Source organism: Heptranchias perlo, chromosome 14 (assembly GCF_035084215.1).
Source record: "Heptranchias perlo isolate sHepPer1 chromosome 14, sHepPer1.hap1, whole genome shotgun sequence".
In the NCBI taxonomy this organism is placed as follows: Eukaryota; Metazoa; Chordata; class Chondrichthyes; order Hexanchiformes; family Hexanchidae; genus Heptranchias; species Heptranchias perlo.
The window spans coordinates 586,783-602,170 of record NC_090338.1 but is presented as its reverse complement, the minus strand read 5'-3'; the positions used below and the strand labels follow the sequence as shown (position 1 = coordinate 602,170).

The following is a 15,388-nucleotide window of genomic DNA, read 5'->3' as shown; positions in this document are numbered from 1 at the left end:
TCTATCCACATAACTAAAGTCCTTCATCCCTGGAATCATTCTAGTAAATCTCTTCTGCACCCTCTCTAAGGCCTTCACATCTTTCCTAAAGTGCGGTGCCCAGAACTGGACACAATACTCCAGTTGTGGCCGAACCAGTGTTTTATAAAGGTTCATCATGACTTCCATACTTTTGTACTCTATGCCTCTATTTATAAAGCCCAGGATCCTGTATGCTTTTTTAACCACTTTCTCAACCTGCCCTGCCACCTTCAACGATTTGTGCACATATACCCCCAGATCTCTCTGTTCCTGTACCCCTTTTAGAATTGTGCCCTCCAGTTTATATTGCCTCTCCTCGTTCTTCCTACCGAAATGTATTGCCTTGCATTTTTCTCCGTTAAATTTCATCTGTCACGTGTCCGCCCATTCCACCAGCCCGTCTATATCCTCTTGAAGTCTATCACTATCCTCCTCACTGTTCACTACACTTCCAAGTTTTGTATCATCTGCAAATTTGGAAATTGTGCCCTGTACACCCAAGTCCAAGTCATTAATATATATCAAGAAAAGCAGTGGTCCCAGCACCGACCCCTGGGGAACACCACTGTACGCCTCCCTCCAGTCCGAAAAATAACCGTTCACCACTACTCTCTGTTTCCTGTCCCTTAGCCAATTCTGTATCCATGTTGCTACAGCCCCCTTTATTCCATGGGCTGCAATCTTGATGATAAGCCTACCGTGTGTCACTTTATCAAACGCCTTTTGAAAGTCCGTAAACACCACATCAACCGCATTGCCCTCATCTACCCTCTCTGTTACTTCATCAAAAAATTCTATCAGGTTATTTAAACACGATTTGCCTTAAACAAATCCGTGCTGGCTTTCCCCAATCAATCCACATTCGTCCAAGTGACTGTTAATTCTGTCCCGGATTATCGTTTCTAAAAGTTTTCCCGCCACCGAGGTTAAACTGACTGGCCTGTAGTTGCTGGGTTTATCCTTACACCCTTTTTTGAACAAGGGTGTAACATTTGTAATTCTCCAGTCCTCTGGCACCACCCCTGTATCTAAGGATGTTTGGAAGATTATGGCCAGTACCTCCGCAATTTCCACCCTTACTTCCCTCATCAACCTAGGATGCATCCCATCCGGACCGGGTGACTTATCTACTTTAAATACAGCCAGCCTTTCCAGTAACTTTTCCTTATCAATTTTAGCCCATCCAGCATCCCAATTACATCTTCCTTCACTGAGACTCTGGCAGCATCTTCTTCCTTGGTAAAGACTCATTTAGTACCTCGGCCATGCCCTCTGCCTCCATGCGTCAATCTCCTTTTTGGTCCCTGATCGGCCCCGCCCCTCCGCTTACTATCCGTTTAATGTTTACATGCCAAAGAAACCTTTTGGATTCCCTTTTATCTTGGCCTCTGGTGGGCCAGTGATGGGCTAGTGCCCCCTGAAATGGGCCAGCGCCCCCTGTAAAGGACCAGTGCCCCCCTGTAATGGGCCAGTGCCCCTTGTAATGAGGCAGTGCCCCCTCTGTAAAAAACCAGTGCCCCCTGTAATGGGCCAGTGCCCCCTGTAATGGGGCAGTGCCCCTTGTAATGAGGCAGTGCCCCCTGTAACGTGCCAGTGCCCCCTGTAATGGTCAACTCTTACCCCTGTATTGGGCCAGTGACTCCCACCGCCCTCGGTCAGTGCTCGTTTTGAGTCCTTTGTCGGCCCGGCTGATTCCGACCCCACTGTTCAACAATTACTGACTGTCGGGTGGATGGTGTTTGTACTTTCACCATTCCTCACCAGCGAGCACCCTCCCTTTCCCAGTCTCTCTCTTTGCCTCCCCCTCTCACCCCTCAGCCACCCCCTCTCCCTACTCCTATCCCCTCTCCATCTCTGCCCCTCAGACCCTCCCCCATCTTCTGATTACTGGGATCACTGTTCTTGTGTAACTGGTTCCAGCTCCCCTCCCACCCCAGCCCCAAACTCTCCTCCAACCTCTAAACATGACCTCCCCACCCACTCTAATTCAACGCCACCCTTTCCCCACTTTACTTATTTCCTCTCCCATTCTGCTCCACCTTCCCCCATTCCCCACCTCCCCTGCCCATTCTACCATCTCTCACCTCCCCCTGTACCTCGCCCCAACCCCCTCACTGCTCCACCTTCCCTTCTGCGCTCTGGCCTCCAGTGTCCAGCCCCCATTTGACCCTTGACTAATTAACCCCCACCTGCTTAACCCCTCGTACCAGAAGCCTGCCTCTGGTCTCGATTCCCCATGTGTCACCTTACGCAAATCGACGAGTGTATGCTTTAATTTGCAAGTTAGGGCTAGTATCCTGGCAATGACTGAATGTGTTTCCCCAGTCACTGTATCCCTGTGTGTGATATCCCTGTCACTGTATCCCTGTGTGATACCCCAGTCACTGTATCCCTGTGTGTGATATCCCTGTCACTGTATCCCTGTGTGTGATACCCCAGTCACTGTATCCCTGTGTCTGATACTCCAGTCACTGTATCCCTGTGTTTTTTTTTTATTCGTTCACGGGATGTGGGCGTCGCTGGCAAGGCCGGCATTTATTGCCCATCCCTAATTGCCCTCGAGAAGGTGGTGGTGAGCCGCCTTCTTGAACCGTTGCAGTCCGTGTGGTGAAGGTTCTCCCACAGTGCTGTTAGGAAGGCAGTTCCAGGATTTTGACCCAGCGACGATGAAGGAACGGCGATATATTTCCAAGTCAGGATGGTGACTTGGAGGGGAACGTGCAGGTGGTGGTGTTCCCATGCGCCTGCTGCTCTTGTCCTTCTAGGTGGTAGAGGTCGCGGGTTTGGGAGGTGCTGTCGAAGAAGCCTTGGCGAGTTGCTGCAGTGCATCCTGTGGATGGTGCTCACTGCAGCCACAGTGCGCCGGTGGTGAAGGGAGTGAATGTTTAGGGTGGTGGATGGGGTGCCAATCAAGCGGGCTGCTTTGTCCTGGATGGTGTCGAGCTTCTTGAGTGTTGTTGGAGCTGCACTCATCCAGGCAAGTGGAAAGTATTCCATCACACTCCTGACTTGTGCCTTGTAGATGGTGGAAAGGCTTTGGGGAGTCAGGAGGTGAGTCACTCGCCGCAGAATACCCAGCCTCTGACCTGCTCTCGTAGCCACAGTATTTATATGGCTGGTCCAGTTAAGTTTCTGGTCAATGGTGACCCCCAGGATGTTAACGATGGGGGATTCGGCGATGGTAATGCCGTTGAATGTCAAGGGGAGGTGGTTAGACTCTCTCTTGTTGGAGATGGTCATTGCCTGGCACTTATCTGGCACGAATGTTACTTGCCACTTATGAGCCCAAGCCTGGATGTTGTCCAGGTCTTGCTGCATGTGGGCTCGGACTGCTTCATTATCTGAGGGTCATAGAGTCATCGAGTCATAGAGTTATACAGCACGGATAGAGGCCCTTCGGCCCTTCGTGTCCGCGCCGGCCATCAGCCCTGTCTACTCTAATCCCATATTCCAGCATTTGGTCCGTAGCCTTGTATGCTATGGCATTTCAAGTGCTCATCCAAATGCTTCTTGAATGTTGTGAGGGTTCCTGCCTCCACAACCCTCTCAGGCAGTGAGTTCCAGACTCCAACCACCCTCTGGGCGAAAAAGTTCTTTCTCAAATCCCCTCTAAACCTCCCGCCTTTTACCTTGAATCTATGTCCCCTTGTTATAGAACCCTCAACGAAGGGAAAAAGCTCCTTAGTATCCATCCTATCTATGCCCCTCATAATTTTGTACACCTCAATCATGTCCCCCCTCAGCCTCCTCTGCTCCAAGGAAAACAAACCCAATCTTCCCAGTCTCTCTTCATAGCTGAAGCGCTCCAGCCCTGGTAACATCCTGGTGAATCTCCTCTGCACCCTCTCCAAAGCGATCACATCCTTCCTGTAGTGTGGCGACCAGAACTGCACACAGTACTCCAGCTGTGGCCTAACCAGTGTTTTATACAGCTCCATCATAACCTCCTTGCTCTTATATTCTATGCCTCGGCTAATAAAGGCAAGTATCCCATATGCCTTCTTTACCACCTTATCTACCTGTTCCGCCGCCTTCAGGGATCTGTGAACTTGCACACCAAGATCCCTCTGACCCTCTGTCTTGCCTAGGGTCCTCCCATTCATTGTGTATTCCCTTGCCTTGTTAGTCCCTCCAAAGTGCATCACCTCGCACTTTTCCGGGTTAAATTCCATTTGCCACTGTTCCGCCCATCTGACCAACCCATCTATATCGTCCTGCAGACTGAGGCTATCCTCCTCGCTATTTACCACCCTACCAATTTTTGTATCATCAGCGAACTTACTGATCATACCTTTTACATTCATATCCAATTGTAAACAATTTTACAACACCAAGTTATAGTCCAGCAATTTTATTTTAAATTCACAAGCTTTCGGAGGCTTCCTCCTTCGTCAGGTGAACGATGTGAAAATGAAAACCTCATATCCAAGTCATTAATGTAGACCACAAACAGCAAGGGACCCAGCACCGATCCCTGTGGTACCCCACTGGCCACAGGCTTCCAGTCACAAAAACAACCTTCGACCATCACCCTCTGCCTTCTGCCACTAAGCCAGTTTTGTATCCAAAGTGCCAAGGCACCCTGGATTCCATGGGCTCGTACCTTCTTGACCAGTCTCCTGTGGGGGACTTTATCGAAGGCCTTACTGAAATCCATGTACACCACATCCACTGCGTTACCCTCATCCACACGCCTAGTCACCCCCTCAAAAAATTCAATCAAATTAGTCAGGGGTTGCGAATGGAACTGAACACTGTGCAGTCATCAGCGAACATCCCCATTTCTGACCTTATGATGGAGGGAAGTTCATTGATGAAGCAGCTGAATATGGTTGGGCCTCGGACACTGCCCTGAGGAACTCCTGCAGCAATGCCCTGGGGCTGAGATGATTGGCCTCCAACAACCACTACCATCTTCCTTTGTGCTCGGTATGACTCAGCCACTGGAGAGTTTTCCCCCTGATTCCCATTGACTTCAATTTTACGAGGGCTCCTTGGTGCCACACTCGGTCAAATGCTGCCTTGATGTCAAGGGCAGTCACTCTCACCTCACCTCTGGAATTCAGCTCTTTTGTCCATGTTTGGACCAAGGCTGTAATGAGGTCTGGAGCCGAGTGGTCCTGGCGGAACCCAAACTGAGCATCGGTGAGCAGGTTATTGGTGAGTAAGTGCCGCTTGATAGCACTGTCGATGACACCTTCCATCACTTTGCTGATGATTGAGAGTAGACTGATGGGGCGGTAATTGGCCGGATTGGATTTGTCCTGCTTTTTGTGGACGGGACATACCTAGGCAATTTTCCACATTGTCAGGTAGATGCCAGTGTTGTAGCTGTACTGGAACAGCTTGGCTCGAGGCGCAGCTAGTTCTGGAGCACAAGTCTTCAGCACTACAGCTGGGATGTTGTCGGGGCCCATAGCCTTTGCTGTATCCAGTGCACTCAGCCGTTTCTTGATATCACGTGGAGTGAATCGAATTGGCCGAAGACTGGCTTCCGTGATGATGGGGATATCGGGAGGAGGCTGAGATGGATCATCCACTCGGCACTTCTGGCTGAAGATGGTTGCAAACGCTTCAGCCTTGTCTTTTGCACTCACGTGCTGGACTCCGCCATCATTGAGAATGGGGATGTTTGCAGAGCCTCCTCCTCCCGTTAGTTGTTCAATTGTCCACCACCATTCACGACTGGATGTGGCAGGACTGCAGAGCTTTGATCTGATCCGTTGGTTGTGGAATTGCTTAGCTCTGTCCATAGCATGTTGCTTCCGCTGTTTAGCATGCATGTAGTCCTGAGTTGTAGCTTCACCAGGTTGGCACCTCATTTTTAGGTACGCCTGGTGCTGCTCCTGGCATGCTCTTCTGCACTCCTCATTGAACCAGGGTTGATCCCCTGGCTTGTTGGTAATGGTAGAGTGAGGAATATGCCGGGCCATGAGGTTACAGATTGTGCTGGAATACAATTCGGCTGCTGCTGATGGCCCACAGCGCCTCATGGATGCCCAGTTTTGAGCTGCTGGATCTGTTCTGAATCTATCCCATTTAACACGGTGGTAGTGCCACACAACACGTTGGATGGTGTCCTCAGTGCGAAGACGGGACTTCATCTCCACGAGGACTGTGCGGTGGTCACTCCTACCAATACTGTCATGGACAGATGCATTTGCGACAGGTAGATTGGTGAGGACGAGGTCAAGTAAGTTTTTCCCTCGTGTTGGTTCGCTCACCACCTGCCGCAGGCCCAGTCTCGCAGCTATGTCCTTCAGGACTCGGCCAGCTCGGTCAGTAGTGGTGCTACCGAGCCACTCTTGGTGATGGACATTGAAGTCCCCCACCCAGAGTACATTTTGTGCCCTTGCTACCCTCAGTGCTTCCATCCAAGTGGTGTTCAACATGGAGGAGGACTGATTCATCAGCTGAGGGAGGACGGTAGGTGGTAATCAGCAGGAGGTTTCCTTGCCCATGTTTGACCTGATGCCATGAGATTTCATGGGGTCCAGAGTCAATGTTGAGGACTCCGAGGGCCACTCCCTCCTGACTGTATATCACTGTACCGCCACCTCTGGTGGGTCTGTCCTGCCGGTGGGACAGGACATACCCAGGGATGGTGATGGAAGAGTCTGGGACGTTGGCTGAAAGATATGATTCTGTAAGTATGGCTATGTCAGGCTGTTGCTTGACTCGTCTGTGGGACAGCTCTCCCAATTTTGGCACAAGTCCCCAGATGTTCGTGCAGAGGACCTTGCAGGGTCGACTGGGCTTGGTGTTTTGCCGTTGTCGTGTCCGGTGCCTTGTGGTCCGTCCGGTTTTATTCTTATAACTTTTCGTAGCGAGATTTTACAACTGAGTGGCTTGCTGGGCCATTTCAGAGGGCAATTAAGAATCAACCACATTGCTGTGGGTCTGGAGTCACATCTTGGCCAGACCGGGTAAGGACGGCAGGTTTCCTTCCCTAAAGGACATTAGTGAACCAGATGGGTTTTTACGACAATCCTGTAGTTTCATGGCCATCATTACTGATACTAGTATTTTAATTCCAGATTTTTATTTAATTAATTGAATTTAATTAATTGAATTTAAATTCTCCAGCTGTCGTGGCGGGATTTGAACTCATGACTCTGGATTTTAGTCCAGGCCTCTGGATTATTAGCCCAGTAACATAACCACTATGCTACCGTACCCAGTCTGGTACCCAGTGTGTGATACTACAGTCACTGTATCCCTGTGTGATACCCCAGTCACTGTATCCCTGTGTGATACCCCAGTCACTGTATCCCTGTGTGCGATACCCCAGTCACTGTATCCCTGTGTGATACCCCAGTCACTGTATCCCTGTGTGATACCCCAGTCACTGTATCCCTGTGTGATACCCCAGTCACTGTATCCCTGTGTGATACCCTAGTCACTGTAACCCTGTGTGGACCTGTACTCTCTGGAGTTTAGAAGAATGAGAGGTGATCTCATTGAAACATATAAGATTCTGAGGGAGCTTATCAGCGTAGATGCTGAGAGGCTGTATCCCCTGGCTGGAGAGTCTAGAACGAGAGGGCATAGTCTCAGGATAAGGGGTCGGCCATTTAGGACTGAGATGAGAAGGAATTTCTTCACTGAGTGGGTTGTGAATTTTTGGAATTCTCAGAGGGCTGTGGATGCTGAGTCATTGAGGATATTCAAGGCTGAGATCGATAGATTTTTGGACTCTAGGGGAATCAAGGGATATGGGGATCGGGCAGGAAAGTGAAGTTGAGGTTGAAGATCAGCTATGATCTTATTGAATGGCGGAGCAGGCTCGAGGGGCCGATTGGCCTACTCCTGCTCCTATTTCTTAAGTTTTTATATGATACCACTGTCACTGTATCCCTGTGTGTGATATCCCTGTCACTGTATCCCTGTGTGTGATATCCCTGTCACTGTATCACTGTGTATGATATCCCTGTCACTGTATCCCTGTGTGTGATATCCCTGTCACTGTATCCCTGTGTGTGATATCCCTGTCACTGTATCACTGTGTATGATATCCCTGTCACTGTATCCCTGTGTGTGATATCCCTGTCACTGTATCCCTGTATGTGATATCCCTGTCACTGTATCCCTGTGTGTGAGATTCCTGTCACTGTATCCCTGTGTGTGATATCCCTGTCACTGTATCCCTGTGAATGAGATTCCTGTCACTGTATCCCTGTGTGTGATATCCCTGTCACTGTATCCTTGTTTATGATATCCCTGTCACTGTATCCCTGTGTCTGATACTCCAGTCACTGTATCCCTGTGTATGATACCCCAGTCACTGTATCCCTGTGCACGATACTCCAGTCACTGTATCCCTGTGTATGATACCCCAGACACTGTATCCCTGTGTGCGATACCCCAGTCACTGTATCCCTGTGTGATACTCCAGTCACTGTATCCCTGTGTGCGATACCCCAGTCACTGTATCCCTGTGTGTGATACTCCAGTCACTGTATCCCTGTGTGCGATACCCCAGTCACTGTATCCCTGTGTGATACTCCAGTCACTGTATCCCTGGCTGTGATACTCCAGTCACTGTGTCCCTGTGTGTGATACCCCAGTCACTGTATCCCTGTGTGTGATACTCCAGTCCCTGTATCCCTGTGTGTGATACCCCAGTCCCTGTATCCCTGTGTGTGATACTCCAGTCACTGTATCCCTGTGTGTGATACTCCAGTCACTGTATCACTGTGTGTGATACCCCAGTCACTGTATCCCTGTGTGTGATACTCCAGTCACTGTATCCCTGTGTGTGATACTCCAGTCACTGTATCCCTGTGTGTGATACTCCAGTCCCTGTATCCCTGTGTGTGATACCCCAGTCCCTGTATCCCTGTGTGTGATACTCCAGTCACTGTATCCCTGTGTGTGATACTCCAGTCACTGTATCACTGTGTGTGATACCCCAGTCACTGTATCCCTGTGTGTGATACTCCAGTCACTGTATCCCTGTGTGTGATACTCCAGTCACTGTATCCCTGTGTGTGATACTCCAGTCCCTGTATCCCTGTGTGTGATACTCCAGTCCCTGTATCCCTGTGTGTGATACCCCAGTCCCTGTATCCCTGTGTGTGATACTCCAGTCACTGTATCCCTGTGTGTGATACTCCAGTCACTGTATCACTGTGTGTGATACCCCAGTCACTGTATCCCTGTGTGTGATACTCCAGTCACTGTATCCCTGTGTGTGATACCCCAGTCACTGTATCCCTGTGTGTGATACTCCAGTCACTGTATCCCTGTGTCTGATACCCCAGTCACTGTATCCCTGTGTGTGATACTCCAGTCACTGTATCCCTGTGTGATACCCCAGTCACTGTATCCCTGTGTGTGATACTCCAGTCACTGTATCCCTGTGTGTGATACCCCAGTCACTGTATCCCTGTGTGTGATACTCCAGTCACAGTATCCCTGGGTGTGATACCCCAGTCACTGTATCCCTGTGTGCGATATCCCAGACACTGTATCCCTGTGTGCGATACCCCAGTCATTGTATCCCTGTGCGATACCCCAGTCACTGTATCCCTGTGTATGATACCCCAGTCACTGTATCCCTGTGTGCGATACCCCAGTCATTGTATCCCTGTGCGATACCCCAGTCACTGTATCCCTGTGTGTGATATCCCTGTCACTGTATCCCTGTATGTGATATCCCTGTCACTGTATCCCTGTGTGTGATATCCCTGTCACTGTATCCCTGTGTGTGATATCCCTGTCCCTGTATCACTGTGTATGATATGCCTGTCACTGTATCCCTGTGTGTGATATCCCTGTCACTGTATCCCTGTATTTGATATCCCTGTCACTGTATCCCTGTGTGTGAGATCCCTGTCACTGTATTCCTGTGTGTGATATCCCTGTCACTGTATCCTTGTTTATGATATCCCTGTCACTGTATCCCTGGGTGTGATATCCCTGTCACTGTATCCCCGTGTGTGATATCCCTGTCACTGTATCCCTGTATGTGATATCCCTGTCACTGTATCCCTGTGTGTGATATCCCTGTCACTGTATCCCTGTGTGTGATATCCCTGTCACTGTATCACTGTGTATGATATCCCTGTCACTTTATCCCTGCGTGTGATATCCCTGTCACTGTATCCCTGTGTGTGATATCCCTGTCACTTTATCCCTGCGTGTGATATCCCTGTCACTGTATCACTGTGTATGATATCCCTGTCACTTTATCCCTGCGTGTGATATTCCTGTCACTGTATCCCTGGTTGTGATACTCCAGTCCCTGTATTCCTGTGTCTGATACTCCAGTCACTGTATCCCTGTGTCTGATACCCCAGTCACTGTATCCCTGTGTATGATACCCCAGTCACTGTATCCCTGTATGTGATACTCCAGTCACTGTAAACCTGTGTCTGATACCCCAGTCACTGTATCCCTGTGTATGATACCCCAGTCACTGTATCCCTGTATGTGATACTCCAGTCACTATATCCCGGTGTGATACCCCAGTCACTGTATCCCTGTGTGTGATACCCCAGTCACTGTAAACCTGTGTCTGATACCCCAGTCACTGTATCCCTGTGTGTGATACTCCAGTCACTGTATCCCTGTGTGCGATACCCCAGTCACTGTATCCCTGGGTGCGATACTCCAGTCACTGTATCCCTGTGTGATACCCCAGTCACTGTATCCCTGTGTGCGATACCCCAGTCACTGTATCCCTGTGTGTGATATCCCTGTCACTGTATCCCTGTGTGTGATATCCCTGTCACTGTATCCCTGTATGTGATATCCCTGTCACTGTATCCCTGTGTGTGATATCCCTGTCACTGTATCCCTGTGTGTGATACCCCAGTCACTGTATCCCTGTGTGTGATATCCCTGTCACTGTCTCCCTGTATGTGATATCCCTGTCACTGTATCCCTGTGTGTGATATCCCTGTCACTGTATCCCTGTGTGATACTCCAGTCACTGTATCCCTGTGTGTGATACTCCAGTCACTGTATCCCTGTATGTGATATCCCTGTCACTGTATCCCTGTATGTGATATCCCTGTCACTGTATCCCTGTGTGATACTCCAGTCACTGTATCCCTGTGTACGATACTCCAGTCAATGTATCCCAGTGTGTGATACCCCAGTCACTGTATCCCTGTGTGTGATACTCCAGTCACTGTAAACCTGTGTCTGATACCCCAGTCACTGTATCCCTGTGTGTGATACTCCAGTCACTGTATCCCTGTGTGTGATACTCCAGTCACAGTATCCCTGGGTGTGATACCCCAGTCACTGTATCCCTGTGTGCGATACCCCAGTCACTGTATCCCTGTGTGATACCCCAGTCACTGTATCCCTGTGTGCGATACCCCAGTCATTGTATCCCTGTGCGATACCCCAGTCACTGTATCCCTGTGTGTGATATCCCTGTCACTGTATCCCTGTATGTGATATCCCTGTCACTGTATCCCTGTGTGTGATATCCCTGTCACTGTATCCCTGTGTGTGATATCCCTGTCCCTGTATCACTGTGTATGATATCCCTGTCACTGTATCCCTGTGTGTGATATCCCTGTCACTGTATCCCTGTGTGTGAGATCCCTGTCACTGTATTCCTGTGTGTGATATCCCTGTCACTGTATCCTTGTTTATGATATCCCTGTCACTGTATCCCTGGGTGTGATAACCCAGTCACTGTATCCCTGTGTGCGATACCCCAGTCATTGTATCCCTGTGCGATACCCCAGTCACTGTATCCCTGTGTGTGATATCCCTGTCACTGTATCCCCGTGTGTGATATCCCTGTCACTGTATCCCTGTATGTGATATCCCTGTCACTGTATCCCTGTGTGTGATATCCCTGTCACTGTATCCCTGTGTGTGATATCCCTGTCACTTTATCCCTGTGTGTGATATCCCTGTCACTGTATCCCTGGTTGTGATATTCCTGTCAATGTATCCCTGGTTGTGATATTCCTGTCACTTTATCCCTATGTATGATACCCCTGTCACTGTATCCCTGTGTATGATATCCCTGTCACTTTATCCCTGTGTGTGATATCCCTGTCACTGTATCCCTGTGTGTGATACTCCAGTCACTGTATCCCTGTTTGCGATACCCTAGTCACTGTATCCCTGTGTGATACCCCAGTCACTGTATCCCTGTGTCTGATACTCCAGTCACTGTATCCCTGTGTGTGATACCCCAGTCACTGTATCCCTGTGTCTGATACTCCAGTCACTGTATCCCTGTGTGTGATACCCCAGTCACTGTATCCCTGTGTGTGATACCCCAGTTACTGTATCCCTGTGTGTGATACCCCAGTCACTGTATCCCTGTGTGTGATACCCCAGTCACTGTATCCCTGTGTGCGATACCCCAGTCACTGTATCCCTGTGCATTTGGCTCTGTGTTATTTGAACAGCCATGAACCCCCATTCTCAGCAGCTAATTTAAAATCGTGATTAATAAGCACCGTTTGAAGCATTTGTCCACAAATATCACACTGTACTTTCTGGGCCGGTGTCCTTGAAGGGATTAAGATGGACACAGAACTGTTTGAACATTCCTCTGGAATTAACCCCTGAAGTTGAATGTTTACATCGAGGAAGTTGCCTGATGATGTCCTCAATAATCCGACCCGACCGCAGAGTGAGCAACAGCTCCTGGAATCCGGAAGGTGCTGAGATCGTTTCTGTGGGGCATTTTTAAAGTGATTGGGTGAATGTTCAGGAATCCTTTCTGATTTTCCAGGCCCTCCCAGGTGGCAGCAGGATTCTTGCAGGTGGTGATGGACCAGACCAGGAATGGGGCAATGTTGAAGATCTTGAGAGATGGCAAGAACGAGTATGAGATCCCTGCAGAAATTCAGAAATCTCAGTAAAGATCTCACAAGCTCGAGCAACGAATCACTGATAATAATGGAATGTTCAGAATCTGTCGGGATTTAAATGATTAACCCTTTAATTGCATTGGAGCTTTTACTGTTTACACATTGAGGGATTTGGAACCTGAACCTGTGATTGGATTATTGGGGAGGAGGCCGGGAAATTTGGGGTGGGCGGGGAGGGGGGGACAGTGTGGATCTCCCACCAGTCCCACTCCCCCCCACTCCACCCACCTTGAGGGGCATGTTGGGACCAGGATCCCCAGGAATGCCAAGCCCACCACCTGTGCAGCCCAATGAAGAGAGGCCCAGTGAAAGCTCCGGAATGACTCGGGTGTGGGGGAGGAGGGGTCGATTCCCTCTCGCGGTGAAGGGGAGAAGTTTCCCACACCTGCTCTGCTCAACGAGAGACCCTGAACTTGATCCAGCACTGGCCACCGCAGATTTTCTGGCCTCTATCAGAACATGCGGCCCTGATTGACCCTTATTGTTGCAGACCACCTCCTCAGGGTACATCGACAGCACTCCCCTCCCTCATCGTCAGGCATCAACATGCTATAGGACCACCCTGCCCCATCTGCAGCACAACAAACCAATCGGAATCTCAGGTCCATGGCTTCAACTGATCAAATTTAATGTTACAATCAGCACTGGGCTTTATATCAAGGAGGAGACAAACACAAGAGGCACACTGGACAGGAGGAGGCCATTCAGCCCCTTGAGCCTGTTCTGCCATTCAGTCAAATCATGGATGATCTGTATCCTAACTCCATCCACCCACCTTGGTCCCATATCCCTGATACCCTCGGTTAGCAAAAATCCATCGATCTCAGATTTAAAATTATTAATTGAGCATCTACTGCTTTTAGTGGGAGAGAGTTCCACACTTCTCCCACCCTTTGTGTGAAGAAGTGTTTCCGAACTTCTCTCCTGAATGGCCTGGCTCTGATTTTAAGGTTATGTCCCCTTGTCCTAGACTCCCCCACCAGCAGAAAAAGTTTCTCTCTACCCAATAAATTCCTTTCAAAATCCTAAAAACCTCAATCAAATCACCCCTTAACCTTCTATATTCCAGGGGATACAAGCCGAGTTTATGGAATCTCTCCTCATAATCTAACCCTTGGAGCCTGGTAATATTCTGGTGAATCTGCACTGCACTCCTTCCAAGGCCAATATATCCTTCCGAAGGTGCGGTGCCCAGAACTGTACCCAGTGCTCCAGATGTGGTCTAACCAGGGCTTTATGCAGCTGTAGCAAAACATCCTCTCCTTTATATTCTAGCCCTCTAGTTATAAAGGCTAACATTCCATTAGCCTTTTTAATTATTTTCCGTACCTGACTATTATATTTCAGTGATCTGTGTACATGGACCCCTAAATCTCTTTGGACCCCCACTATATTTATTAATGTTTCGAGCTTTTCACCATTTAAAAAATACTCGGATTTATCCTTGTTTGGTCCAAAATGGACGACCTGTGTTGAAATCCATCTGCCACAGTTTTGCCCACTCACTTAATCTATCAATGTCTCTTTGTAATTTTATGCTCCCGTCTGCACTACTTAATGTGCCACCAATCTCTGTATCATTGGCAAACTTGGATATCTGGCTCTCTATTGTGGTGTCTCACTCACCTGACGAAGGAGGTAAGCTCCGAAAGCTTGTAATTTTCAAATAAAACTGTTGGACTATAACCTGGTGTTGTAAGATTCCTTACATTAATAAATATAGTGAATAGTTGAGGCCCCAGCACAGATCCTTGTGGGACACCACTAGTCACTTCCTTCCAATTTGAGCACAGACCCATTATCCCCACTCTCTGTCTTCTACCGCCAAACCAGTCTCCTAACCAGACCAATAACCGCCAAACCAATCTCCTAACCAGGCCAATAACCGCCAAACCAATCTCCTAACCAGACCAATAACCGCCGAACCAATCTCCTAACCAGGCCAATAACCGCCAAACCAATCTCCTAACCAGGCCAATAACCGCCAAACCAATCTCCTAACCAGACCAATAACCGCCGAACCAATCTCCTAACCAGGCCAATAACCGCCGAACCAGTCTCCTAACCAGGCCAATAACCGCCAAACCAATCTCCTAACCAGGCCAATAACCGCCAAACCAATCTCCTAACCAGGCCAATAACCGCCAAACCAATCTCCTAACCAGGCCAATAACCGCCAAACCAATCTCCTAACCAGGCCAATAACCGCCAAACCAATCTCCTAACCAGGCCAATAACCGCCGAACCAGTCTCCTAACCAGGCCAATAACCGCCGAACCAGTCTCCTAACCAGGCCAATAATTTGCCTTCAATTCCATGAGCTTTAATTTTAGCTAACAAGACGAAACTAGGGGGAGAAAGGGAAAAGGAGAGAGTTAGGGTTTGGGAAGGGCCATCAGCAGAGTTGAAGGGGTTTTGACAGGCAGGGAGGGAATTTGTTTGGTTCGATAGTGCAGTGGTTCAGTTACTGGACCAGTAACACCTTGAACGTGGCACTCCAGTAATCCAGAGAC

At 49.1% G+C, this 15,388-nt stretch overlaps 1 protein-coding gene across 1 annotated transcript in view; it reads left to right on the top strand.

Annotated features, from left to right (window-relative positions):
- LOC137332243 (15-hydroxyprostaglandin dehydrogenase [NAD(+)]-like) overlaps positions 1 to 14,561 on the top strand; it is a 77,225-nt gene extending 62,664 nt beyond the window's left edge. Inside the window, exon 7 of the mRNA XM_067995935.1 lies at positions 12,737 to 14,561. Within this exon, the coding sequence (XP_067852036.1) occupies positions 12,737 to 12,866 (130 nt within the window). The 3' untranslated portion in view covers positions 12,867 to 14,561. The remainder of the gene's footprint in view (positions 1 to 12,736) is intronic.
- The last annotated feature ends 827 nt before the right edge of the window (positions 14,562 to 15,388 follow it).